This window comes from Miniopterus schreibersii (genome assembly GCF_964146895.1).
Source record: "Miniopterus schreibersii genome assembly, chromosome: 10".
NCBI classification, from domain to species: Eukaryota; Metazoa; Chordata; class Mammalia; order Chiroptera; family Miniopteridae; genus Miniopterus; species Miniopterus schreibersii.
The window spans coordinates 53,360,860-53,388,771 of NC_138110.1; the positions used below are offsets into that span (position 1 = coordinate 53,360,860).

The 27,912-nt window shown below is 50.2% G+C and overlaps 1 protein-coding gene across 4 annotated transcripts; it reads right to left on the reverse strand.

The window, feature by feature from the left end:
• Positions 1 to 274: 274 nt before the first annotated feature.
• GDAP1L1 (ganglioside induced differentiation associated protein 1 like 1) lies at positions 275 to 27,321 on the reverse strand. 4 transcript variants are annotated; one of them, XR_013999699.1, is made up of 7 exons: positions 27,036 to 27,321; positions 19,185 to 19,429; positions 18,008 to 18,181; positions 13,618 to 13,715; positions 12,694 to 12,808; positions 6,895 to 7,537; positions 6,127 to 6,797 (listed from the first exon to the last, which is right to left on the reverse strand). XR_013999699.1 is itself a non-coding variant. In XM_081149460.1 (6 exons), the coding sequence occupies exons 1-6, from the start codon at positions 27,213 to 27,215 to the stop codon at positions 7,194 to 7,196; spliced, it is 1,104 nt and encodes a 367-aa protein (XP_081005586.1). In that variant the 5' UTR covers positions 27,216 to 27,315; the 3' UTR covers positions 275 to 7,193. The 4 variants fall into 4 exon arrangements, 2 of the variants coding, with proteins under 2 accessions (XP_081005586.1, XP_081005587.1); XR_013999700.1 differs by having other exon boundaries at positions 19,185 to 19,377; positions 27,036 to 27,315; XM_081149460.1 differs by having other exon boundaries at positions 275 to 7,537; positions 19,185 to 19,377; positions 27,036 to 27,315.
• Positions 27,322 to 27,912: the final 591 nt, after the last annotated feature.

The window sequence follows — 27,912 nt, forward strand, 5'->3', positions numbered from 1 at the left end:
CTGCATTCGCAGCCTGCTGTAGTTCAGACTTGATTGCATGGGCTCATATGGACTTACTGGACATGGGAAGCTGAGCCTAGTTCCCAGAGGGATAAACTACAGAAGTCTTTTTTAAAAGTCTCCAAAATCAAACCATTTTTGATAGCTATTAAGGAGAAGGTAGGTTCTATTAAGAGAAACCCTGTGCAGTATAGTCACCTTCAGAAATTATCCCAGAAACCCCTAATACAGTCTCTGGCAAGTTTTAAAGGTGAACACACAGTACAGAAAACGTACTCTCATGCCTTGGGGTGGGGGTGGGGGGGATGGTAAACTGGTACAACCTGTTTAGATGGTAACCTAGTAGTTAGTATCCAAACTTGAACTATGCAGACCCAACAAACTCAGTCTAGGGATTTGGGCTATGGAAAAACTTGTAGAAGCGGACAAAAATAAGCACAAATATTTTATTGCAGATCTCTGTTATAGTGAAAACTTGTCAACTCAAATGCCAATCAGTTAAATAAATTTTGGTAATTCTATTAGCAATATAATGCAGTTACTACAAAGAATAAATGATGTTATAGTTAGCATGGAATCTGATGGCAGAAAAACTTGGTTTTGTGCTGACCGTAACAGCTGTGTGCCCCCAATCAAGTCAGTCTCTCTTAGCCTGTTTATAAAGTGTAAATGGGGGTGATAGTGCCTCACCTCATTCAACATTCACTGCCCCAGTAGTTGAGCATAGAGTAAACCAGGCACTGTGCTAGGCACGGCGTTTATTCAGAGAGACATGGTGCCTTCAGGGGGTTTACTGTCTAGTTGGGCACAGACAATGAAATGAGCAACTCCAAACAGGGTGCTGGGCTCAAAAGCAGAGTGTTCCCCAAACTGCCCTAACACTGTCACAGCTCACGCAGAGATGATTTACACAGAGCATTTAGAAAAGCAAAGGAGTGGGGAAGTTAGCACAGACTCAAGCAGACTGCCTGTGTTCTAATTCTGGCTCTGCCATACACACTGGCTGTGTCACTTTCCACAGTTCCTTAACCTCCTGGCCTATTTCCTCATCTGTAAAATGGGGATAATATCAGTACCTACCTCACAGAGTTGTTATGGTGACTATTGAATAGTGCAGTACTATAAAGTGCTTAGATACTTATAAAGTGCTTAGAGCAGGACCTAGTATATATGTGGCACTATATAAATGTCTTTCAAGTGCACAGTAAGTCCCTAATGTGTCATTACCATAGCCACTTTAAAATCAGGACAGAGAAACCCCATACCTGTTGGTGTTTTAATTTTGATCAACTCAGAGGTAGTTAAAATGTAGTCAATGAATGGGGAAGCCATGTCCTAGTGATCTAGCGTGGGAACAGAGTCCCTAAGACAGCAGCCTGGTTTCCAGATTAACTATGGGGTGAGGGAGAGCAAAAGATGTGTTTTCCAGGAGAGCCAAAAGGAAAGGATGGTGTATCCATAGGGTCCTTTTGGCCAAGATAGAGCAGTCCCCCAACCCCTGCCTTTTGAGGTGCTTTCCATTCACAGGCAATCCAAGGGCTGCCCGGTCTTGGTTTCCAGGCTGCATATTTTGGGGGGACTGAGCTGGAAGCCTTATCATGGAGCCTTATTACTTCCCCTGTCTTAGCCACGGTGTGGCTGCCTGGGGTATGTGTGTCTGCTAAGGAAGCAAGTAGGTGAGAGTGCCTGGGAGCCACCCTGATTCACATCTTAATTACTGGAGCAAAGTTATTCAGACCTTGCCCAACCAAGCTGCTGTGGCCCATTTCCCAACCACTCCTTTCATCCCTTCTTGCCTCTGCTTGCATTGACTGAGCATGCTGTGTTTGCCAGGTATCCCTGTGAATGGGTCAGAGTATAAACTGACTCTAATCTGGAGTTATTAGAAGCATTGGACTCAAACAAGCAGACTGCGTCCAAATCCTACCTACCAACTCCTCAGCTGTGTGGTCTTAGGCAAGTGACTTAGGTTCTCTGGGCTTGTTACTCATCTAAGAAATGAGGATAATTCTTTCTTCCTCACTAGTCTTTGATTGGCTTAATGAAATCATGGATGGGAAAATATAAGTTTTAAAATATTGGGCACCTATGAGGGCTGCTTATTGAGATTTATCTTTAACCAATCAGTGTCTCTCTCAGAAGCCTGGACACTAACTCCATCAGGTGGTACAGTTTTTTCAGATGTGGTTTCCATATTAAACCAAATCAACAGTCTCTGGCACTCTGCCTTGAGCTCTTAGTCTGGAAAATGCTATTCGCTCTATCAGTGAGGGCCACCAAATGTCCTTAACTCTACTTGACAGGGCAGCAGTAAGCAGCACATCTTCACTTTCTTATTTCACTTTCTCACTTTCTTACTGTGTCAACTTTTCTGTTCTCTGGCATCATCTAGTCTGTAGAGACCTGGATTATCCTGATGTCCCCATAAGAAAACACTGATCCACTACATTGATGGCATCATGCTGTACCCAGTGAGCAGGAGATAGCAAGTACACCAGATGTTTTAGGAAGACCCAAGCATGCCAGAGGGTGGTATATAAACCCCATGACATTCAGAAGTCTGGCACCTTGGTGAACTCTCTAGGGACCCAGGGGTTAGGAAACATCAGGTTATCCCTTCCAAGTAAAAGGCAAGTTGCTGCTCCTATCCCTAAGAAAAAAGCACAAAAGGTAGCCCTCTATGATTCTGGGAGGCAACATACACGCATTTGTGTGTGCTGCTTTAAACCATTCATTGAGTAACCCAGACATAGGACAGCCAGTTTTGAATGGGTCCCAAAGCAGGTTCAGGCCGAAGTGCAGCATGCTCTGTCAATTGAGCTGTATGACCCAGTCGATCCAATGGTGTTTAAATTGTCTGTGGTATTTAAAATTGGCATTTCCTCTTAGCCCCCAGCAAGCCCTAATAGGAAAATCTCTGCCCATCCCTAGGACTTGGAGATATGGAACAAAGTCATGTCCTCTTCTGCAAATAACAATTGTCCTTTAAAATATAGAGTCTGACTTGTTACTGGTAGAGACAGCACCTGACCATGAGACATCAGGTGACTGTGCACCCTGAGCTGCCCATCCTGAACTGGGTGTCATCTGATCGATCAAGCTATAAAGCTAGGCATGTACCGCAGCATTCTATCATCAAGTGAGAGTGAAACCGCTCAGACTATGTATGCCACCTCTTCCTGCCACCTCTTCCTCAGTCAATACCTAAGGCCCCATGGCAAATGCCCTATGATCAATTGATGGAGGAAGAAAAAGCTCAGGCCTGGAACCAACTGGAAGTGGGTGGTTGCAGCACTATATATAGGAAGGCCCTGAAAGACATTGGCGAAGGGAAATCCTTTCAGTGAACAGAACTTCAAGCGGTATAGTCAGCCCTCCATATCTGCAGGTTTCACATCTGTGGATTCAACCAACTGGGGATCAAAATATTTGGGGGGGAAAAGTTACATTGTTGTTTTTTAATTTATTGATTTTAGAGGGAGGGGGAGAGAGAGAAACATAAACTTGTTGTTCCACTTATTTATGCATTCATTGGTTGCTTCTTGTATGTGCCCTGACCAGAGATTGAACCTGCAACTTTAGGGTATCAGGACAACGCTCTAACCAACTGAGCTACCTGGTCAGGACACATTGTTGTTGATGTGTACTGTGTAGTTAGGCTTATGATGGCTGCATCTATACTGAACATGTAGAGACTTTTTTTCTTGTCAACATTCCCTCAACAATACAGTACAACAACTGCTTCTATAGCATTTACATTGTATTAGGTGTTATAAGTAATCTAGAGATGATTTAAAGCATACAAGAGGGGGAGTGTAGGCTATATGCAAATACTATGCCATTTTATATAATGACTTAAGCATCTGTGGATTTTGGTATCCGTGGGGGGTCCTGGAACCAATCCCCCACAAATAATGAGAGACAATTTTGCACATGGTTGTCTATATAGATGGAGATAGAAGTTCAGAAATATGGATCTACACATATTTGTGGGATGGATGGTTTGACTATATGATCAGGCTTGGAGGATTGGTAATAAGGTCTGTGGGAGAAGGTACATAGACGGACCTTCTTCTTGGGTACAGAAGAAGAGGATATTTGTCTTCTATGCAAATATTCCCCCTAAAGGTACACATTTAAGAGGAAATGCTCAATAAATAGGTAGACCAGATGACTTATTCTGTAGATGTCAGTCACTTCCTTTCCCCAGCAACCCTATCCTTGCTCAATAGGCTCACATACAAAATGACCATGGTGATCAAACTAGAGGTTATAAGAGGACACAATAACATGGATTTCTTCTCAAGACTAATTTAGCTAAAACCATCGTAAAGGGCCCAGTTTGCACAGAATTCCTGACATGGCACCATTCCCCAGGAACTAGCCACCTAGTGACGGGTTGATTACATTGACGTCTTCCATCATGGAGGGAGCAGCAATCTGCATGTTCTATTATAGTATATGGATTTGCCTTCTTTGACCTCCACATCCATGGACACCTTGGTTCCAGTCTTCGTATTCCATACAACACTGCTTCTGACCGAAGAGTTGATATTACAGTAAAAGAAATGCAGCAGTGTGATTATACCTATGGAATTTTCTGTTCTTATCAGAAAATGTAGTCTACTATCTAGAAGCAGCTGATTTGTAGAACATTGAGATGGCCTACTGAAGACTCCCTTATAGGGCCAGCTGGGAGACACTGCAATGTCGGGGTGCTGTCTACAGGGCACAGAATATACTTTGTACCAACTACAGTGCTGTTTCTCCCACACACAGAAAACATGGATCCAGCAATGCTGAGGTGGAAATGGGATGGACTACTTCCACTATTGCACAAAATAACCCATTCACAAAAAGGTTGCTTTCCATCCCTGAAACTTTGGACTTTGATGGCTAGAGATTATAGTTCTCAAAAAATGAATGCTTCTATCAGGGGATAAATACGTTGGTTGCCACTTGGCCATTTTGAGCTCCTTATATCATTGCAACTATAGGCAAAGAAGTAGGTTACTCTACTGGCTCGCATGACTGGTCCTGATCACCGAGGGTAAATCAGGTTGCTGCTACAGTGGTGGCATGGAAGCCTGTATGGGAACTAGAGGATTCTCTGGGTTCCCTGCTGTACTTCCACATCCAACAGTAAAAGATTAATGGAAGGCTATAGCAGTGTAAGTCTAAGTCATTTTACCAGTAAAATACCCCAACCATGAGGTGCTGGCTGAGGGCAAAAAGAACAGAAATGGTAGTGGAAAAAAGAGAAATTATAAATATCAACAGTAGCCTTGGGATCAGTTACAGAAATGAGGGCTGTTGCAGCAATGAGTGTTTTCTTTCCTGCTTGTCACATATGTGTATATTGCATCTAAGGAATGCTGGTGATGGTTAAATTGACATTTTAATCTACAGATTCTAGTATATTGAGGTATGCCTGTGATCTCTAGGACCAGAGGTGGACTGAGAAAAGAATCCAACATCATCCAGGGTGATGTTACTGACTGGTGGGGTTTTGTGGGTCTCATTTCTGGAAAGAAGGTGTATCCTCATTTGAGAACATTGGTCCTGTTAGGATTAAGCATGCTGTTATTGTTCTTGAGTGGAGTTTAATTATGAGTGGGAGGGTCTGTGTAGATGTTTATGTAGCCAAAGGGGTAGACAGTGTTAGGAAATGCCTCTGGTGTCTAAGTGCTTGCCGTGTCTTGGCCTTGGCTCTTTTTTTCTTTTCATCTTGATGGAAAAAATTCTTATACATTTTTATAAAATAAATAAAACCTTGCCTTATGTTCCACAACTTATACTTCTGGTTTAATGTTCTTGGGGGCATTTTCATACATTTTTCTCTCTGAGAAGTTGTGGGGACACGTGCCCTGGAAGCCCCCTGAAAGTCCATGTACATGAGCACATGGCTGTGAACATGCTACTGTGAAGCACTGTGTCCAAGTGAGGTGGGTTTATGTCAAGAGCAGAACTTTGCAAAGTCTATCCAGGAACCATTCCTATGCTCAGTAACTTGAAACCTGAACTCAACTCTTGCTAGCTCTGGTGGGGCACTGAGTCCAAACCTCGTGTCTCCACCCCTCTGATCCCAGCCTTTGGAAATGAGAGCTAGATGGACAACACAGGTTTACAAATGAAAAGCAACTGCTTCTCCTGGATGCTTTATTGGGGGCTTTCAGTGGTTTCTAAGCATGAGCGGCAGTGACACCCAGACCTTCTCCCAACATGCAAAAGGCACAGGAAAGTGAGACAGGACCAGGGTGGGCAGCATAGATGCAGAGACCCCCCTGTGTGGCATGGTGGGGCACAGGAGGCACCCCACAAGTGATAGGGAAGGTGGGCATTAAAGGAGATGGCTTTGGCAGAGGCTAGGAGAGGGACTTGAGGTTCATCCACCCCCAGACCCACCCCTACACTCAGGCTAGACTGACCTTCTAAGACGGTGGACATGGCTTTTGTGGAAAGTCCACCTCACAGGGTGGGAGATATCAGCTCCAGGTGGGAATAGGAGGATGGATGCTGCCTTCAGGGATTTCCGGTAAGGTGCCAGACCAGACTCACTGGCACATCAGGAGGGGAACGAGGGTGTGCTCATGGGGCTGGTCCCAGTCATGGTTTGGTGGTTGGGTGCCACTGCCTTGGCTTGAGCCAGTGCTGTCTCAGTTCATGTCCAGGAGAAGAATGAAGTTCCTTCCGATCTTCAGGGGCCTCCCATGGAGTCTCGGGTCTCTAGCCCCACCCAGAGGTACCACTTAGAAGAGTTGAGTCTTGATGTTGGCTTTGTCCTGTGGAAGAGTTCCCTGGGCAAGAGGGAAGGGAGGCGAGGGGTCAGGCCCTCTGAGCCCCCAGCACCTCCCAGAATCTGGACACTGGTGGGTGAAATGGCCTGGGACTCACCTCAGATCCTAACCAGTCCCCACAGTTCCATCTTGAGACCTTGAATCAAAAGAAAAGGCATTCGTGTTTTGTTTCTGTTCTTTCTCTCCTGTAGTAGAGCCGTGGCTTCAATTCACGGCATTGGCAACGTCTACTTCTAAACTATGGAATGTTTTCACATTGACAATAGAATTACTCCGAACAAGGGGTGGGGAGGGGCTGTCCAAGTGTTCGAGTCAGTGCGTTACTGAGGGCTCATTGGGGATCACACAGCACAGAGACACCAACAGTCAGACACCAAGCCCAGGCCTGGCTCGGCTCTAGATGTATTTTTTCTTGAGGTACCAGTAGGCAAAATAGCCCATCCCGCCCAGGGAGCCCATAAGGAAGGAGGCCCCAAAGAAAGACGGCGGTTTCCGCTTGACCAGCCGGAAAGCATTGGGGATGACGGCTGATAGCAGGGTGGTATGAATGTCACCGAGGACTTTCCGGAAGGCAAAGCGCTTCTGGACCCTCTCGAAGAAGGACTGCAGGTTGGGCCGGCTGCCGTCTTCCCAGTATTTCTTGGACAGTCCCAGGAACTTGAGGCGGTGCAGGGTGGCTCCCAGAAGGACGTCGGCGAGGGTGAAGGCACAGCCGCAGAGCCACAGCTCACATTTCTGCCCTAGAGTGGAAGAGAGGCGATGGGGGCAGGAGGGATCAGCTTTCCAACCCCCATGCATGCACTCCTCTCTCGGTGACTCCTCTGCTATTTGTCTGTCTGCCGAGCCGTTTCCGGGTCATTCACTCCAGTACAGCTTTAATGATTTTTGTCATATCCTTTTACTCCCCTATCAGTTGTTTCTTTAAATCAACTGACTTTATAAGTGCAAGCACTGAGCTTTGGGACTTCAAGATTTAGATATTGGGTAACAGGAGGAACCAGTGAAGGAGCAGGTTGGGAGGTGGGAGACGGCCCACGAGTGTGTGGTGTCGTGGAAACAAGATAAGAAAGTGTTCCAAGGAGAAGGGAGTACTCAGCTGTGTTCAGATGCTGCGGAGAGGTCAAGTAAGAGGAGGCCTGAGAATGGCAATTGCATTTGGCAGCCGGTGACCTTGACAAGAGCAGCTGGAGTAGATGTTCACAGTGAAAGCCTGGCTGGAAGGAGTTCAAGTGAGAAACGGAGGGAAGAATTGGAGAGGTAAGCAAAGATCACCCGTTCAAGGGGTTTTGCTGTAATGGAAAGGCTGCACTAATAATTTGACATGGGTCAAGAGGGGTTTTGTAAGTTGGGAGGAAAAAGCCAGCGTGTGCATGGGGATGATCTAGCAGAGAAGAAGAAATGACTCTAGAGGACAGAGTGGAATTACTGATGGGATGTCCTTGAGTGGTTGAGTGTGAATGGCATCTGGGAAACAAGGAAAGGACTAGTCTTAGCTAGTTCGAGGACAGCTCATCCTTGGTAATAAGAGAGTGGAGGGTACCGTAGTTCATCACATCTAAGTTGCCATCAGATGTTAAGACATCCACCCTACAGAGAAAAAGTGATGCCAATTAAACTAAGTTAAGGTACGATTTAACAAAGGTGCATCTTAGAACTGATAAAACGCAGTGTATGTATGGACACTAATGCTGGTGGGCATGTAGTTGTGGAGGTCAGAGCTGTGAGATCTCTTCCCAATGCTTCCATTTTCTGTGATACAGAAAGAAAGTGTTCAGCTGAGAGTGAGGATGTTGGAGGGGTGAGGAGAAAGGAGGAGGTATTACGTAGTCATCTGTAGAGGCGACAGTGGGAGGCCTAGAGCAGCAGGAAGGCCATCTAAGGCCAGTGGCCATGAAGTCAACGCGAGAGCGGCCAGCACCCCCGTGTGTTTCTCCAGCCACATGTAGGTTCACAGGTGCAGGCGCCGAGTAGGTGGAGAGCTGGGCTTGACCAGGTTTGAGGTTTTGCAAAGCGCGTATGATGAAACGAGAGAAGGGCAAGGGAGTGGAAGGTGCAGGCAAGGGCGTGCTCATGGTGACGGTCAAAGAATTGCCGCCGGGGATGGCGGAGGGGAGCGTGGCAGGGGCGAGGGCAGTGAAAGGGGGAGGCACAAAGAGGCACGAGGCCCCGGCTGCCGTCTGGATGAGTGGGGACAGGTTTGAGAACGGGACCAGGGACAGCCCCGGGGTGCTCCAAGGTTTAGAATGGGGCAACGAGGAGACACCAGCAAGGGCACACCGGGAAGAGCAGCCCGTGAGGGGGGCGAGAGACAGGAGAGCTGTCCTTTCCGGAACCCTCACTACGATCCCATCAAGTAGGCGCTATTATCCCCAAGTTACGGGTGAGGGAACGGAGGCAGAGAGAGTTACTTAACTTCGTCAAAGCCACACGCCAAGTAAGCCACCAACAGCCGTGGGACCAGACCCAGGGGCGCCTTCCTCTCCTTGGTTTACACAGCCTCCCAGGCCCTGTCGGGGGCCTATGAACAGGCCCTCCTCCCTCGCTGGCCACCCCATCTCAGCCGGCTTCGGCTGCTCCTCTGCCTCTGCCCCGTCTCAATGTGGGGGACCTCAGGGCAGGCGTGGAGTGTTAAAATGTGTCCACAGATTGATTCTGCTCCCCTGGTGTATTTTATGACTTGCTTCTAAGGAATGGAATGTGGCCGAAGTAACAATGACTCCCAGCTGCAGGTCATAAAGACATGGTGGCTTCTGCGGCTTCTCCCTCTCGTGATCACCTGTTTGGAGAAAGCCAGCTGCCATGCTGCAGAGAAACTCAGCAGCCCTATCGAGGTGCCCACACGGTGAGGAGCCAAGGTCTCCTGCCAATAGTCAGTGAAGAACTGAGACATCTAGTTAAGAGCCCTGAGAATGAGCCATGAGCCATCTTGGAAGCCAACCCTCCAGGTCAAACAACCAGAGCCCCAGCCAGCTGCTTGACTGCAGCCTGCACCACACAATCCTGACTAGACCACCTAGCTCTGCTGCTCCAGAATTCCTGGTCCACAGAAAATGTGTGATGTAAGAAATGCTTTCTGTTTAAGATACTAAGTTCAGGAGCAATTTGTTATGCAGCAGCAGATAACTAATGCAGCAGGTCTCATCCCTCTGTTTGTCTCTCTCCACTCTCTCCTAGATGAAATCATCCAATTCTATGGCTTTAAGCACCACATATGTGCTGAAGACTTGTAAATCTCTATCTCTAAATTCTGACCGCTCCTTTGAAAGTGACACTAGACTATCTAATGGCGTATGTGATACCCCCTCTTGGGTGTCTCAAAGGCATCTCAAACTTACTGTGTCTCAAAGTGAACACTCAGTCCCCCTTGCCCATATCAGGACTCAGCAGCTGGCTCCACCTAAGGGTCTTAACTATGACATTATAATACCTCCCAGCCCTGGCCTCTTCCCCACAAGGAGAGGTGGAGGGCATCCCCTCCAGGCAGGTTTGGGGGTGCCCTAGTAGGTGAATGAGCACCAGAGACCATGTGGGCCCAGCCAGCCTGACCTTTAAAACCCACAGCCACCTCCCTGGGCCTCTGCTGCCTCCCTCGGCCTGGAGGGACACAGGACTGCCCACACCTCTCCATCTTGAACCACCCCACTCGTCTGGCTGTCGGACAGGACAATGCTGCCTCCCCTTGGATGACCTCAGGACCAAAACAGAGAGGGGGACAGGAGGCTCTCAGGATAGGATCGCTTGAGGAATGTGTGCCCACAGTAATTCTCCAGGACCAGCAACTCTGGCCTCCATCCAGGTCAGATCCCATGTCTCCCTCGGTCATAATAGCAACTAATTTTTAATATTTGCAGACACTTCAAATGCCATGTGCCAGACAATGTGCTGAACTCCTTACATGCATTTTCTCACTGATCCTCACAACAGCACCGTGAAGCAGGTGCTCATTTAATACCCTTTTAGAGAACAGACGAGGCTCCAGAGCTAGTGCTTAAGAACAACTCCAGGAGACAGCACTTGAATCCAGGCTCCACTACTTCTATCTGTGTGACCTTGGGGAGATTACTGAACCTCTCTGTGCCTTAATTTTTTTCATCTGTTAAATGGGGTTACTCATATTACCTACCTCCTAGAGTAGTTATGGGATAAAATGAGTTGAAATATGTGAAACACTTAAAACAGTGCCTGGCACACAGTAAGTGTTGTTAAATATATAAATTGTTATGAACTGAATTGTGTCCCTCCAGAATTCATATGTTGAAGCTTTAACCCCCCCAGTATCTCAGACAGTGACTGTATTTGGAGAAAGGCACTTTAAAGAAGTAAGTTTGCTGTAGCTGGGTAGCTTAGTTGGTTAGAGCGTTGTCCTGATACGCCAAGATTGCGAGTTTGATTCCTGGTCAGTGCTCATGCAAGTATCAACCAATGAATGCATAAATAAGTGGACCAACAAACTGATATTTCTCTCTTTCTTTCTCTCTCTCCCCCTTCCTCCCTCTCCCTAAAATCTATCAATAAAAAATTATTTAAAAAATAAAGAAGTAAGTTAAAATGAGGCTGTTAGAATAGGTCCTACTCCAGTCTGGCTGGGGTCCTTATAAGAAGAGGAAACTTTGCTGCACAGACACCAGGGGCATGTCCACAGAGGAAAGATGTGAAGACACAGCAAGATTGCAGCCATCTGTAAGCCTGAGAGAGAGGCCTCCAAAGAAGCCACACCTCAGAAAAAACCAACACCTTGATCTTAGACTTTTAGCCTCCAGAACTGTGAGAAAATAAGAGTCTGTTGTTTAAGCCATCCAGTCTGTGGTGTTTTGTTATGGCAGCCCTAGCAAATTAATGGGTAAATATATAAAATGCACCTGAGAATTAAGGTCACCCAGTGAGAGAATGGCAAAGCTGGGGCTCTGTCTGACCCCAAAGGGCTTTGGCCCCTAAGCACTCCATTGTAATGGCTCCCTCAGCACCCTCTCTGGCAGAAATGACAACAAGGTGGGGTTAAGGTTTTAAATTGCATTATTATCATCCCATTTTACAGATGAGGAAGCTGAGGATCCAGTAGAGAAAATAACCTATCCAAGTCACACAGTACAGGCAGCAAAGCTAAAACTCTAACTCAAACTTGTCTGACTCTAAACTCATCTTTTATAACACTGTGCTCCAAGTAGACGTGTGTGTGTAGCTGTGAGTGTAGCAGCGCATGTTGCATAGGCTCCATAAATTGCATAACTGAATAGACAAGACTAACATTCTGCCTAAAACAGCAATAGGAATGTCTGGAATGAAATTTGGAGAAGAGCTGTGGCAAAGATGTTATATAAAAGGAAAAAGAAGAGGGTGCTCTAGGCTGGAAGTACTGCAGGAGCAAAGGTGTGGAGGTGGGAATGAAGCTGCTCTGCTCAGGGTCCAAAGAAGAGAGCCACTTGAGAACAGAAAGAGTGAAGGTCAGAGAGTTTGGGTGACCCTGGATGTCAGCACAAAGAAGCCATAATATATATCCTTGGTCAGAGGGAAAGTCACCATCACCACCACCACCGTCATCATCTTCATCAACCTTTATAAAATACCTACTGTGTGCTAAGTGATCTAAGCACTCTACATGTATTATTTTATGCAATTTCTCAACATCTCTCTTAGGTAGGTCTTATTATTATATTCATTTTATATATAGAAACTGAAATCCAGGGAGGTGAAGTACCTGACTCATGGTCACTCAGCTAGTAAGTGGTCAAGCTAGGACTTAAACCTGGGTCTACCCGTCTCCATGGCCCATGATCTTAACCACGAGGGAAGGGGCCTCTGAGATCTTTGGGGAAAAAAGAGCCTGGAATTGGTTAGCGTCAGGGTGGGGAAGGGTGAGTGGGCAGCAGCACCCACCTACTCCAGGGCTGGTACCCACCCTCATTCTCAAGCTTCCTTTTCTCCAGCTCGGCCTCGATCTGGTCCAGCACCATGGCCAGCTCCCCAAGGATCTTCTTCAGGTAGCTCACATCGTCATGCTCCAGGATCTTGGCCTGGGGGCAGGATAGGCAGGAGCCAGAGGAGCTGAGTTGGCCTCAATAAAGCGGGATGCCCAGAGCTTGGCCCAACACCTTTCTGCAAACCCAACCTCCAAATATCCCCTCAAGAGTATAGGATGCCCCACTGTTACCAAGCACCCTCAGCTAGTCCTCACAATATTCGGGTGAGCTTGGCTGTCCTGCCCAGATCCCTTTCATGGGGCTGGTACTCTCATACACCAGCTGCTGGGAGAGTTGGTTGATAGTGGCTCATAGCTGACCCTTCTCCAGAGAATTGTTCTTGACCAATGAGGAGGTGTCCAGAAATACTTGGGAAGTTATCCTACACCCTTCAACCCTTTAACCCCTTGCCAGGCAATCTGTAGCCAATGGCTGACTGATATAAGAATATAAAAGGCTGGGCCTTGGCCTCCAGGTGGATTGACTTGGTGGTGCCACTTGTGCTCCAGAGCTCCCTGTGGGATTAGGTGAACTTGGCCCTTTCCTCTTTTCTATCCCTTCCATCCTTACTGGGTTGTCTTCAGAACACTCCCTCAATGCCCAAGAACCTCTGTCCAATGCATGCTCTGCTTTTACAGACATGACCCAAGACATGAGGAAACTGAGGCTTCAGGGGGAGAGTGGCTTTCCCAAGGTAAAATAGCCAGTAAATGACATAGGAGACAGGACTGGAAAAGCAAACCAATGGATTTCCCATTTCATGTCATCAGCTGATCCTCTACCTTGAACCAACTTCTCCCAGTTGTTCTTTTCCATGAAAAAGATGGTGGGAAAGAGGAATGAGCAGGCCTGGAGGCACTCACCATGAGCTTCTTCTGTTTAGAAAGATAGGGCTCAGAGAGCTGGGGCTCCTCTTCATGGTCCAATTTCATGAGGTCTGTAGTGGCGTTGGCTAAATGTCCTGGGCAAAGAATGGGAAAGGTCCTGTCTTTCTGAAACTCAGTGTCACCCCATCCCTTCCCCCACAAACTCAGAGTAGGTCCCATGCAAACATTGGTCTGAAAAGTAACAATATCAACAGGCAACACTTAGTAGGCACAACAGGCTGCAGCAAAGGGATGGGTGAGATGTCATCCTGCCGTAGGCTCAGGATAGTGGGGGAGACAGTCATCTAAAGAGATCCCTATGATACAGCATGGTCAACTGTAATGAGGAGTGGACAGAATGCTGTGGGACCCAGAGGCCCACCTTCCTGAGGCACAGGCATCAAGAAACCTCGCTGAGGAGGCCACTCTACTCTTGGGGATGAGGAGTTTGTCAGAAACGAATATAATGCCAAACTTGGAAAAACTCATGCTTGAGTGAGTGTCTCTCCGAGCCCCCTTCTGTAGTGAGGAAACAGGTTCAGAAGGGGTACATAATATTCCACATTTGTGAATGACAAGCATGTTTTGAACACAGGTCTGCCTGATTCTTGGTCTAGTGCTCGCTCATTGTATACCCCATGAGGAAAAACTTGTTTATTGCAAGAAAAACTGTAAGAGACTTCTGGTGTCCTGAAACTTCCACTTGTGGTGAGGTAACTTCCTTGAAGATTTAGGGACTTGATGACCCATCTTTCCTTGGAAAACTGGCCTTGATACCAAAAAGTTTGAGGGTGAAAGAAAGTGGGTCAATGATGGGAATTCAAGCCAGCATCTTGAGAATTATCCTTAATGGGAGAGAGGTAGTGTCCTATAATCTAACTTTAAAAAGCTTTAACTTTGAAAGTCTAACTAAACTATGGGTTTTACCCCTGTCACCTGCACTTTCTCCACTCCTGCCAGAGACACCTTCCTCAAAACACACTTGACCATGGCACTCCCTACTTAAAACCCATCCCAGGCTCCTCACTGCCCTCAGATAATGTCCAGGCTCCTCAACTGGCCTTAAAAGACCCAGCAGGGCCCATCTCCTCTCCCCTCACTGACTCCCTCTTTCACTGAGTTCCCCCAACTGTCCCTGTCCCCAGATGGTAACATTTTAACCACTCCAAATGCTGGACATTCCCTGAATGTGCCTGACCATTCCAAACCTCCAGGCCATTGCTCACACTCTTCTTCCTCTCAGAATAGCCTTCTTCCGTATTCCTGAAAATCCCCAGATCCAGCTCAAGACTACCTCCTCCATGAAGCCTTTCCTGATCTTCTAGGAGATCTGATCACACAATGCCTTGGTCCTTCAGTGTACACTGTACAGAATCCTGCCAGAGAATGCAGACACACTGATCAGAGCTGCCACTGCACAGTTCCATCACACTGCAGTCGATGCGAAAAGCGCCCCGTGTTGTGCAGTGCACAACCTGTACTGCCGTACATGGAGATTTTGATGCTACTGTACTTATCTCTGGGTGTGTTCCCCACTAGAATCTGTCAGATTTATCTCTGTTCTCTGAAGAGCTGGTAGAGACCTGGCACAGGAAAAGAGCTCAGTGAGTGTTGAATGAATGAATGAATGAATGAATGAATGAATGAAATGACTGAGTAAATGAGTAACAGAAGTTCAGTTTCTGACTTCTGAGATTTCTCCATTCACCACCCTATCTCCTGGCCTGATAAAACCCACACACTCCCAGATCTTTCAGCTTTGGGGCTATATTAAGCCTTGCTGATGTTTCATAAATGTGAAGGTCAAGTACAGCATCTTCTCTCTTGCTAGTCGCTGGGGCTGCCCTTATGGTTCTCTTTAGATTGCAGGGGCGCAGATCAGGCCAAGGGAAGACCTTGGACTTCTGCATCCCATGAGCTCTCTCCACTCCTCCCCAGTTGGGCAGGAGCCCTGGGATCCTTTCAGTCTCTTCAAAGGAAGAAGCAGCTGGGCCTGCTCCGGATGCCCTACTGCCTTCCAGGCACCTTCAAATGGCTTAAGCTAGGGAGGGGGAGCACCTCCAACCTCCAGAAACACGTAGGGCCTGTCTCTACCTAGTCCAGGCCACCATAATTGCTCACCTAGATGACAGTCAGGACCTCCTTCCTGCTCTGCCCATTCTCAGTTGGATGATCTTTGTAAAGTGCAGATCCGATCATGTCACTTCCCATCACTATTTCTCCATTGCTCTTTGGATAAAATTCCAGTTCTGCTAGACCTACTCCCCAGACGCACACCACAACCTCTTGCATCTCCCTTGGGCTCTATACTTCAACCACACTGAACTCCCCAGAACACACCATGCCCTCTCCTACCCTTGAATCTGAAAGGATTCTCCCTCTCCTTCCCCTTCTAACCCATCCTTGGACGTTGGTCATCCCTGGGCATTTCAGAACCCTCCATGACCCCAGAGGTTGGGGCTGGCATCTTCTATGGTCCCACAGCCTCCTTATCAAACAGTTTGGTTTTGAACAGATTATGCACACATACTTGTTTAAAAATTCAAACCACATTAAAGAATGCTCAGTGAAGAGTAAATCTCCTCTCAATCTGTAGTCCCTTTTTCCACTCCCCAAAAGCAAGTGCTACTGGCAGCTTCTCGTGCATCCTTCCAGAAATACGCGTTGCTTTTGCAAGCACTTGTGCATCTATTTAACCTCTTTTTAAATATATCAATGATAGCGCTCTGATGCTTTTTTTTTGCCTTCACTTTTTTCTACTCACTAATATATCGTAGAGAGCATTCCATATCCTTTTTTTAAAAAAACAGCTGCACAGTGTTCTATTGTCTGAGAAGACTAGAATTTATTTACCCAGTTCCCAACTCTTGGACAGCTGGGTTATTTCCATCCTCTTGCGACACCACCTATACTGCAATGAATGTCCTGTACACACGTGGAGCACACATCCAAGGGGAACTGCAGGGCAGTCTCCCAGGTCTGGTCCGTTCTGTATTTGAGAGAGGGCCAGACTGCCGCCGAGGGGTTGCTCAAGTTTACTTAGTCCCACACTGTAATTACCTGGTCACTTGTCTTTCTGCTCCCCTGGAACTGTGACCCTGGGATGATAGCTGTGTCTGTCCTCATCTGTCCCCAGCCCCCTGCCCGGGGCCTGGGTCATAAGAACCTCATGAATAGTGTTGATGAATGGGAATGGGACAGTATTGATGAATCCTGAGTCTCGTTCAAGGTTGAGAGTGAGTTCCACAGCCTGCCCCTTTCCCGCCTTCGAGCATCAGCCTTACTCCTCTCAGAGGGGCTGCGGCCGTGTCCTGGCACCTACCGCCTACTTAGAATAATGATGCCTGTAGGACGCCATGGTGTCTGCGCAGAGCCTGGACAAAAGCCTGTAAACACTTGTTGGTGGGCACCCTGCCTTAGCCCCACCCCCACTCACTGGGTGCTGGAAACAGGAGGAACTAGGCCACGGGCACGTCCCGGCCAACAGGACACGGGCGAAGCTCCGAGCAGGAGTCAGAGACCCCACAGGGGCCTTGCCGCCTGGGCAGCTCTCCTTGGTGGCGCCCACCCTGATCCACTCCGTGCTGGGCCACCAACCGCAGCCCTCATCTCCCTTGTCAGGACTCTGGGGAGTCAGACAGCCTGTAGCCTCTGGGAAGGCAGGACAAAGTGGGGGGCAGGAGACCGGGGTGAGAGACAGAGAGTGCGGAGAGGGAGAGACATTTCCCAGTGTGATGCAGGGTGAGTGGGCCGGAAGGAAGCAGGGAGAGAGTGGGGGGGAGGCAGGGGAGGGAGTGAGGAGGGGGAAGGGGAGGAGAGGAGGAGGAGGAAGAGGAGGAGGAAGGGGAGGAGGAGGAAAGGGAGGGGGAGGAGGAAGGGGAGGAAGGGGGGAGGAAGGGGAGGAAGAGGAAGGGGAGGAGGAGAAAGAGGAAGAGGGGAGGAAGAGGAGGAGGAGGAGGAAGAGGAGGGGGAGGGGAGGAAGAGAAGGAGGAGGAAGAGGAGGAGGAGGGGGGAAGAGAAGGAGGAAGAGGAGGAAGAGGAAGGGGAGAAGGAGGAAGGAGAGGAAGAGGAGGAGGAAGGGGAGGAAGAGGAGGAGGAGGAAGAGGAAGAGGAGGAGGAGGGGGAGGAAGAAGAGGAGAAAGAGGAGGAAGGATGGGAAGAGGAGGAGGAGGGGGGAGAGGAAGGAGAGGAAGAGGGGGAGGGGGAGGAGGAAGGGGGAGGAAGAGGAGGGGGAGGGGGAGGAAGAGGAGGGGGAGGGGAGGGGGAGGGGGAAGAAGAGGAGGGGGAGGGGGAGGAAGGGAGGGGGGAGGGGGAGGAAGGGAGGGGGGAGGGGGAGGAAGGGAGGGGGGGAGGGGAGGGCGCAGGCGGGCAAGGCGGGCGCACTCACTGCGGATCTCGGCCGTGGCGTACTTGGGGATCATGGAGTCGGTGGTGAGCTCGGGGTGCAGGATGCAGCCGTGCGTGTAGGCGTCCATGGGCAGCGAGTCCAGCAGCTCGCGGTACTGCAGCACCCGGGCGTGCTGGGCGCTGCCCGCCTCGGGCATCAGGGCCACCACGTGCTCTGCGAGGCACAGCCGGGGCTGGACCAGGGGCATGGCCCTGACTCGGCCACCCGCCCCTGATTCAGAAAGGCCAACCTCTGGCACCCCCACTTCCAACCCAGCACCCTGGAAACCCAAAATATTGTGGCCCAGAGGTCGCCAGCCCACACCCTTTCCCCAACTCCTTGAGATAAAGTCCTTTTCCAGTTGACAGGGGATCCTAAGGGTCCAGCCCATCTACCCCTCCTCCCTGGAGCCCTCCAAGCTGTCCTCTGAGGGGCAGGTGGGAGCCTGGCTCCTTCTTGCCAGCCTTCAACAGAAGCTGGAAACCTGGATGTTTAAAGCACAACTCTCTCTGATTTGTAAATGTTGGCAACCAATTCATATTCTTTTTAAACAGTGTGTGTCTGGGCCCTGATCCCCTCTTAGCTGCTGTTTGCAGCCTCTGCTGTGGGCTGTGCGCTCCTGAACCTGAGCAAGGCCAGAGGGGGGGCAGGGGTATAGGATTCTATGGGGTTCTGGGGTGTCAGCCCTGTTCTTGTCTGCAAGGTTCTAGGGTATCTGGGCCCATGTCTGCGGGCTTCCTGGGAATCTATGGCCCTGACTATGCTTATAAAGTGTCAGGGGCTGGGCCTGCTGGTGCCCTGGCATCCCTGGAAGATCTCTCCCCTGTCTTTGGGGACTTAGAGAGCAGGTGAGGTCTTGCTCATGCCCGAGGGGCTCCCAAGGGCCTGTGGCCGTGCCTGTGACTCGAGTTCTTGAGGAAGGAGCCCGGGAGCTTCAAGGGGGAGGGTGTCTGGACCATGCCCTTTCCTTGCAGTACTAGGGAGGGGGTTTTGTGGGTCCCTGGAGACCTGAAGCTATGCAGTTCCTAGCAGGTATCTGAGCCCTGCCTGTAGCCCCATGGTTCATCTTGGGAGAGGCTGGGTCATGCCCATGGCCCCAGTGGGTTTCCCCAGGCTTCCCAAGGCTCCGGACCCCCACCTGAGCCTGTAGGACCCCTGGTGGGTGTGGCAGCAATACCTCCTGTGAAGGTGCGCTCCACATAGTCAATGATCTGGTCGTAGTCGCTGATGATGTTGTCGCGATGGATGATGACGGGCACCTCCTCTCCCAGGTTGAGCCGCATGAACCAGGGCTCCTTGTGCTCACTCTGTGGCAGGCTCACATCCCGCTCTTCACATGCCAGGCCCTTCTCTGCGATCACCAGCCGCACCTGCAGGCGCCAGGGTCAGAGCGGGGAAGGCGGGTGGACACGCAGGGACACTCTGCCCAGGTGGGATGGGGCATGTGGGGAGGGAGGTCAAAGTCACACACAGGAGGGGACACTGTTTCTTCCAGCCCATTCTTGGGCACCTGGGTGGGGGGGGCTATCTTACAGCTAGACATAACTGGGGATAAAATTCCCAGTTATGCTGTGTGAGTTTGGACAGATTCCTTAAACTTTCTGAGCTTCAGTTTCCTTATTTGCAAAATGGAAGTGGTAATAGTACCAATCCAGTGCCTGGTATATAGACGGCACTCAGTTCCCAATTATCATGATCATGACTGGACTCTCAGCCTGGCCTCCAGGGGTGGAGTTGGCCAGGAAATTTGCAGATATTCTTATCATCAGCAGCTAAATTTTCCAAATTATTTGAGGGGAAAAAATGAGGCAAAAAATAATTTGCCAATATCGATTGAGCCCTTTATTGTCCCCAAATGCCTTCCCATCTGGTTGCTGGGCGCTCATTATAGCCTCCCAGAAGAGAACAAATTAGGGACTATCTCCCTATTTTTCTTGATGAGAAAACTAAAGCCCAGAGAGAGTAAGTAACTTACCCAAAATCACATAGCCATTTATTTAGCTGCAGGCCTAAACCTGCAAGCAATGGTTCCTGACCCCAGACCAGTGCTCTCTGCCCTGGGGACTCCTTCCAGGGAGTCTTGGGTCTGCCCCCATCCTTAGTCTTTCCCTATGTCTCTAGAGGGTCCCAGACAAACATTTGAGCTGGTAGAAGCTAATGGAGCCTTGAGGTGGGGGCATGTCCTGACCCAGCCCAAAATTTCTGAGCTGGAAAACAGCAATTGCCTGGTCCAACTGTCCCCTTCCTTTGGACTGAGACACAGAAAGAAGGCTGGACTTCTCCAAGCCCTCCCAGCAAAAAGATGGCAAGTGACTCCAACCCTCCCGAGCATCAGTGTCCCCACACATCCAATAGGAAGTTCTGGGAACTAGGCATCCCCAGCCTCTCTCCTGGATGTCAGGAGTTAAAAACTCAGAAGGGGCAGCATGGGGTCATGTTCAGAATGTTGGACTTGGTGCCAGACTGTGTCAGTTCAAATCCCTCTAGCACTTACTTGCTGGATGACTTGGCTTTCCAAATAGCTTTACATCTGTGTGCCTCAGTTTCCTCACCTGTTCAAGGGGAGTCCCACTAGCAATTCCCTCAGAGGGCTATTGTGAGAATTAGATAATTAGACCCTGTGGAACAGTCCCTGGCATACAGTAGAGGTAATGTGTCTTAGCTACTTGCATTAGACTACATTTTGGAGGCAGGCAGACTTGGACTTAATGCCTGGTTCTGTTGTTTATTTGCTGCGTGACCTTGAGCAAGTCACTTGACCTCTCTGATCTTTGGTTTCTGTGAAATGAGGAATGTAATCCATTCCTTCAAGACTGGCTCAAGGTTGAGATGGGATGATGTAGGTCAAGTCCCAGTACAGGAGGTTAATAATACATGGTTTCCAACATCACTATTATCACACACACACACACACACAGACCGCCCACAACCTCTGGTTGATGTCCTAGAGTGCCTCATGCCCCATGCTCACAGCTAACATGAACACCCTTTCTGTTTAGTGAACTGTGGGGAGGGAGAGGTAACTGGCACCCGAACTTTCAGCACTCATTCCCCAATTCATTGGCTCCATTAGCCAGGAGCAGGTCCTGCAGATGGTACTGGGAGGCAGGCACTCAAGTCCTCACCATGGCTCAGTCACATCAATGCTGTGTGACCTTAGAGCTATCACTGTCCTTTCCTGAGCCTCCTCTTTTTCATTAGTAAAACTGAGGGGCTGCAGCCCTGCAGGGAGCTGACACTACATTCAGACCACGCAGGAGACAGGCCGTGGGAGGGAACTGCTGGGCCTGTCTGAGACGGGGAGGAACTGTGGCAGAGAGTGAGCACCTGGGGGTGGCATCTGTTGGGTCTGGGTGTGTGCGTGTGTGTGCCTGAGCCCGAGTGGCAACTGTGTGAATGAGCAAATGTGTGTCTGTGTGTGCATATGTGTGCATGAGCATGTACAAGTGAGTGCACCAGTAAGTGTGAGTATTCAAGTATTGCGTGAACACGGGTGTATTCGTGTGGATATGAGTGAGCGTGCATGAGTGAGAGCGCCTGTGTAGTGACCGTGCCCTGGAGAAGCCCCAGAGCTGTTGAGGCTGGAGTCTGGAGCCAAGCTGCCCTGTTCCCTTCCTGCCAGTCCTGACATCCTCCCGCCTTCCAGATCAGCCTCCGCCCAGTCATCCAGCCCGGCCAAGCTGGGGCCTCTGAATGGGTGGAAACAGAAACCAAACCAAGCCCTTGCCCTTGGCAAGTCCAGACATTTGGCCTCTGTCCTGGCAGGGCATCTGCCCTGCCCTGAGATTCCAGTGAGGTTGCCAGGTGGGGCTGCTGCCTGGGGAGGGGACTATCTTTAGAGGCTTAACAGTCCTGCTTGGAGCTGCCTCAGGTCACCTCGGCAAGCTGCCAAGGAGACTTTCTCCTTTAGCTGAGCCGAGGGCCAGAGCCCGTGCGCCATCCTGCAGGGGAGGGGGTTCAGGGGGAAGTCAGGCCCAGGGGAAGGGCATGCAGTCACCAAGGCCATCTGCCATCTCTGCCTCCTGGGGGTTGGAGCAGACTTAGGTGGTCACTACGCAGTGTGACCAGATATCAACCATCTCTGGGCAAATGCTCTCCATTGTCATGGTCAGGCAATGTTGCTCCCCACCCAAGCCCTTGTTTCTGAGGCAACTGTGATGGGTTAAGTTGGTGTCTCTTCCCAGCCATTTAGTTGCGGTGTGACTTTGCAAAAGACACTTAGAGTCTCTGAGCCTTAGTTTATTTATCTCAAATACCTTAGTTTTAAATTTTATATTTTAGAGCAGTTTTAGGTTTACAGAATCAAATACTTTTTTTTATGTAACATCTATGGCTTACAAATTCATCACTTTTGATACTTATTTATCAAGTGCCTACTCTGTGCCAGGTCCTGTTCTAAGTATGGGAGACTCAGCAGTGAACAAGGATTCCTGCCCTCAGGGAGCTGACATTCTAGTGGGGCAGAGAGATGATAAACAGTTAATATGATAAGATATGTCAAAAGATTGTGAGTGCAACAGGAAAATGAAAAAAATGCATCAGGTTAAGGGGAATTGGGGATGCCAGGGTATTAGGGAGACAGGTGATAATTTTAAATAGGGTAGTCCATTAGGGCCAGCCTCTCTAAGAAGGTGACCTTTGAGCAAAGGTTTGAATAAAGTGAGGGAGTGGTCCACACAGGGATCTGGAGAAGACTTCCAGGCAGAGGGACAGCCAGTGCAAAGGCCCTGGGCTGGGAGCATGTCTGAAGTGTTTGAAAGGCCATGTATGAGGAGGCCAGTGTGGCTGGAACAGGGTGGACGGGGAAGACCAGAGGGGAAGAGGTCAGAAAGGATCATGCACAGGGACTTATAACTGAGGGTCTATGAATAAATTCAGAGAGTCCTTGAACTAGGATGGGAAAATTACATGTTTATTTTCAGTAATCTCAAACAGACATTTAGCTTTTTCTTCAGTTATGAGTGTGGGCAACAAAGTACGGTAGTGTTAGCAGTGCCTAGAATATTGTCACCACTAGGAATCAGATATCTTCATCACTTCACAGTTGTGGCAGTTACACTTATCACGGCTTCAGTATCACAGCTGTTATCAGTCCTGCCACTAGGTTGTGTTACATAATGGGTTAATATAGAAACATGTCATTATATAACAAATTTGTCTTGAAAATATGCCAATAGCTGCACTTCAATACTATTGGTTTCCTTTCTAATCTAATAATCCTATGTATTTTATTTTGTTCAATTAAAAGCATTATTCTGCGAAAGGTCCAGAGGCTTCCTCCGATTGATGAGGGGTCCATGACCCAAGCAAGGTTAGAATCCTACAGTAGGGCTGCGGCCATTATGAGAACTCTGGCTTTTTCCTGGAGGGACCTGAGGAGCCACTGCAGGCTTCTGAGCAGAGTGGTGAGATTGCAGTTTTCACCTGTGGGCCTCCTGGAGGTGGGGTATGGACAGGGCTGGGGGCCAGTGCCCAAGAGCTTGAGAGGCAAACCAGGGTGGGAGGTAGAGGTCATTTACTTCCCTTCTGCCACATCTGGGAGGGGGCTTCTGGGGGACCTGCTCCATCTTGAGTGTTAGGACTGGCCCATGGCAGGACTCAGACCTGGGCCTCTTACTCCTGGGGGCCGAAGGCTGGGCCAGGGGCTCCCCACAGGTACACCCAAGACAAGGGCAAACCCTGAGAGGCTGAGGACAACCTTGAGCCAGGCTTGCTGCAGAGCCAGGGACAGCCCTCAGAAACTCACCCCCGTGGAAATAACAACAGTAACAAGAGCTGACCCTTACATAGCACTGTACTAAAACCTTTACATGTATTAACTCATCCCTATAAAAATCTAGGTACTAGTATTATCCTCATTTTACAAAAAAGAAAACAGGTGCAGAGATAGTAAGTAACTTGCCCAAAGTCACACAACTAATAAGTAGCAATCTTGGATTTTAAAGAACTGGCTTGTGAGAGGACAGAAGGATTCTGAGAGCTGGGAGCACGCAGAGGTAAAGCAGTTCTCCCTGCCTGGGGATGGAGGGAGGCAGGTTGCACCAAACATCTCATCCATTCTCCTGTTGTGGAAACTGAGGGTCAGGGAGGGTCAGGACTTACTTGAGGTCACATAGTCAGTGAGCGGGAGTGTCAGCAGTAGAGTGCTGGTGTCTTGACTCCCTGCACATGTTCCCCCTCCAAACCTCACTTCCCCAAAGGAGAAGGGGTAGGGGCAGGAACAGCCTCAGAAGCACCCTAACATCTACACCATGCAATTAGAGCCTCCTCCGAACCCTGTGGCCCCAAACGATCACCTGTGATGGTGCCTAAAAGTTCACTAGTAGAGTGCAGTTTTTACAGCGTTGAGCTAAGTGTGTCACCGTGCACATCGTTTGAGCTTCATAGCGCTGTTCATAGCTCTCTGCACCCTCCTGAGCATATGAGGGAGCTGAGACTCAAGAGAAGTGAAGACACTTGCACAAAGTCACAGAGCTAGGAAGTGGCAGAGGTGGGGTTTGATCTCGTGTCTGGTATGTGTAGGTGCACTTACTGAGCACCTTCTGTATGCCAGGTTGCTGTGCTAGGTGGTTTTCATGGATACATTTCTGAATCCTCACAATGACCCTATCAGGGAGATGCTATTTATATTCCCAATTTATAGATGTGATACCAAGGTATGGAGTTTAAGCAGTCTGCCCAGGATTATCCAGTTGGCCGGTGGTAGAGCTAAGACTGAAGCCGGGGCAGTCTGGCCTCAGAGCCTGGGCTCAGGACCCCTCACTGTCCTGCTGCCCTCTGGCTCTGGAACAGTCCCCAGATGCCCATGGAGCCACCACCACTCCTGGGGGGGAGGCTATTTCTGCTATTAATAGTTCATGTGCCATTAAGGACAGGCTTCTCACACGTTCCACATGGGGAACTGCTCCCTGCGTGCAGGCAAGGCCCTTCAGGACTGAAGGGATGAGAGGAAACTCACCTGCTAAGCTCCTACTACATGCCAAACACTTAACATATGTCCATGTCCTCTTAAACCCCCAGGAATTCTGCAGGGTAGGATGCAAAAGTCCCCTTTCATAGATGAGAATATTGAGACATAGAGAGGTAAGGAGACTTATCCAAGGTCACACAGTATCACTCAAGATGAGGCAGGAACTCAGACTGTCTGACTACAGAGCCCATGCCCTTTACACCAGGCTACATTGCCTCTAGAACCCACCATGGATACCTGAGCAGGAGGGAGGCCTTGTCAGGGGAGGCAGGAAGATGCTCAGCCTGCTTTGGTCACAAATGGGGTTGCAGTGTGTGGTTCCATCCCTGAGTAGGGGACCACTTTAGTCCTGAGCTCAGGCTGAATAGAAAATATTCCATGGAGGGAGAGCAGGAGGTTCCCTCAGGGGGGTGGTAATGAGAAGTGCCATCCCTCAGCCTCCCATCCAGTCCCCACCACTGGGGCCTGGCTCCTGAGATTCTGGGTGGGAGGAGATTCTAACATCTGGAGATCAGGCTGATTCATCTCCAAACCCCCAATGACTTGCATAGAGCCTGGCACATAGTAGGTGTTCAGCACACATGTGTAAAATTTACAGACAGGTTCCAGTGTGACCTTGGTTAACCTGACCTCTCCTGTACCTAGTACTTTAGCGACATCATAACACCCATTATTAACAGAGCCTTGACTCCACGCCAGGCACCGCTATCAGCACTTTTTGTACACCATCTCATTTCACCACTACAATAGCCCTCTGAGGAAGGGACTGCCATTTGCTCCATTTTACAGAGTATAAAACTGAGGCTTTGGAGAGGCAAAGTGACCTGTCCAAAGCCCTAGAGTAAGTTATTGGAGAAGATGGTAATCCCACTGGGAGTTGTCTGGCCTCCGAGTCTATACCCTAAACTCAAAGGGATTACTCAAAGGGAGACTGTTGGAGTCAGCATCACCTGGTAGCTTGTTAGAAACGCAGCACCTTGGGCTCCACGCCAGAACTACTGAGTCAGAATCTCTGTGGTGGGACCCAGCAGTCTGTGCTTTAACCAGGATCATGCAGTGATTCCAATGCACGATCCAGATGGAGCAGGGCCCGTCTAGAACAGTAAGTCACACTGCCTCTTCAACCACCCTCAGCAACCCTGACGCGGGCTGGAATTAGAAGTAGCTGTTATTATTATCCCATTTCCCAGAATATAAAACTGAGCCTGGGCCAATTCCAAGGCCCTTTGTCTTTACAGAATCCCTTTCTCCATCTGAAAAATGAGTGAATGGAAACAAAAGGATCTCGCAGGGGCAGGCAATGGGGCCCGAAAGCTGGGCCCTGGCCATGGTGCTGAATCCGTGGCCGCACAGGACAGCCGCCCGGGTGAGAGGCTGCGCCCCTAGAGGCGCTCCCATCTCACGGCGCAGCGCCGGGCCCTCGCCCCCAGGAAGCGGGAACCCCAATAACAGCACCAGGCTGTATTACGAGCTGTCCCCCCGGCTCCCCCGAGTCTGTGCCTTTAAGAGCAAACACAGATCTTCCATCTGGGCTGGTCTAAGAAGATGAGTCCACTCCTCCCTCTCCAGCAAGGGGGCTGGGAGCGGAGGGCCAGGGAGGAAGGCCCCCAGCCGCGCAGGGGGGCCGAGGAGCTGAGACCCCAAACGCCTGCAGTACCCGGGACAGCAGCTCAAAGGGAGGGGCTGCGACGGGACCGCGGGGGCTGCAGGCTGAGCCCGGGAAGCGCGCCCCCCGCCCCCGCCCGCAGCAGCGCCCCTCCGCAGGCCGCTTCCCCGCGCTGCCCGTTCCCTTCCCCTGGCCTTTGTCTCTCCGCTCAGCCCTCGCACAGACCTGGTCTTTCTGGGAGGGAGACAGGAGAGATATTCCTAGAATTGGGGACGGTGCTCCTGGGGCCCAAGGCAGGCAGAGCGGCCGGGCGCCTCGGTCCTCCGGCCGGAGACCCCCAGTTCCCCCTCCAGCCTGACACCTCTTGCTCAGGCCCCTTAAGCCCCGGGGGTCCCTCCCCCAGGCCTCCTGGCCCCCGGGCACACCCCGAGCCCCCCTCCCTCGGGCGCTACCTTCTGCGAGCTGAAGGACTGGGTCCAGTGGTACAGAACCAGGCTCTCCTTGGGCCAGTGGGAGGGGCTGGCCGCCTGGGGCGCATCGGGGGCCTCGGCGGGCTTGGCCGCGTCGCTCTCCAGCGCCGAGATGGGCCACCAGCTGCAGTTGGTGGGGGTCAGGTTGTTGGGGGTCGCCATGACAGCCGGGGCTCGGAGGGAGGACCGGCGGCTCCGGCGGCGGCGGCTCTCTCGCCCCGCATCACATGGCCGCGCCGCGCCGGCCCCCTCCTGGCTCCCTCCCCCCCTCCCTCCCTCCCTCCCCTCGCCGCGAAAGTCATTACTCACCGGGGAGGGGCGGGGGCGAGGGGATCCCGGGAGCGCCTCCCCCCCCCCCCCCCCCCCCGCCGTGCCGGACGGGCCTCCGGTCCCCGGTCGCGCTCCGTGGAGCCTTGGGAAGTGGGCCATGCCCCCCGGGAGGCTCCTTTCTGGCCAGTCCCTGCCGGCAATTCCACCATTATAAACACATCCTGCCTCTCAGTCCTCTAAGAGGCAGATATTTCTTTAGGACAACTGGTGCTATAGAGAGTCATTCCTTTTATAAATTAGTGTCTGGAAATAACTTGTCTCCCTTTGAAGCCCTTATTTTCTGACTTTTCTGCTGAAGGACCTCTAAGAGCAGAAGAAGGGAACAAACTGTGGCCTATTGTGTGCCCCCCCCCCCCGACTGTTCTAAAGGCTTTCCAACCATCTACTCATTTAGCCCTCACATTGCTTCTATTAGCCTCATTTTACAGAAGAGGAAACTGAGGTGCAAAGAGGCTGAGTGACCTTCCTCAAGGTCACCCAGCTAGTGAGTGGTGGAGCTGAGATTTGAACTCAGGCTGTCTGGCTCCAG

Excerpts from the sequence above, each read along its gene's own strand:
- GDAP1L1 (XM_081149460.1), bottom strand. The coding sequence starts at position 27,215 with ATGGCGACCCCCAACAACCTGACCCCCACCAACTGCAGCTGGTGGCCC. Across the intron at positions 19,378-27,035 it reads AGTCCTTCAGCTCGCAGAAG|GTGCGGCTGGTGATCGCAGA; the intron begins GTAGCGCCCGAG and ends TGGCGCCTGCAG. Across the intron at positions 7,538-12,693 it reads AAGGAAGCTTGAGAATGAGG|GGCAGAAATGTGAGCTGTGG; the intron begins GTGGGTACCAGC and ends CTTCCACTCTAG.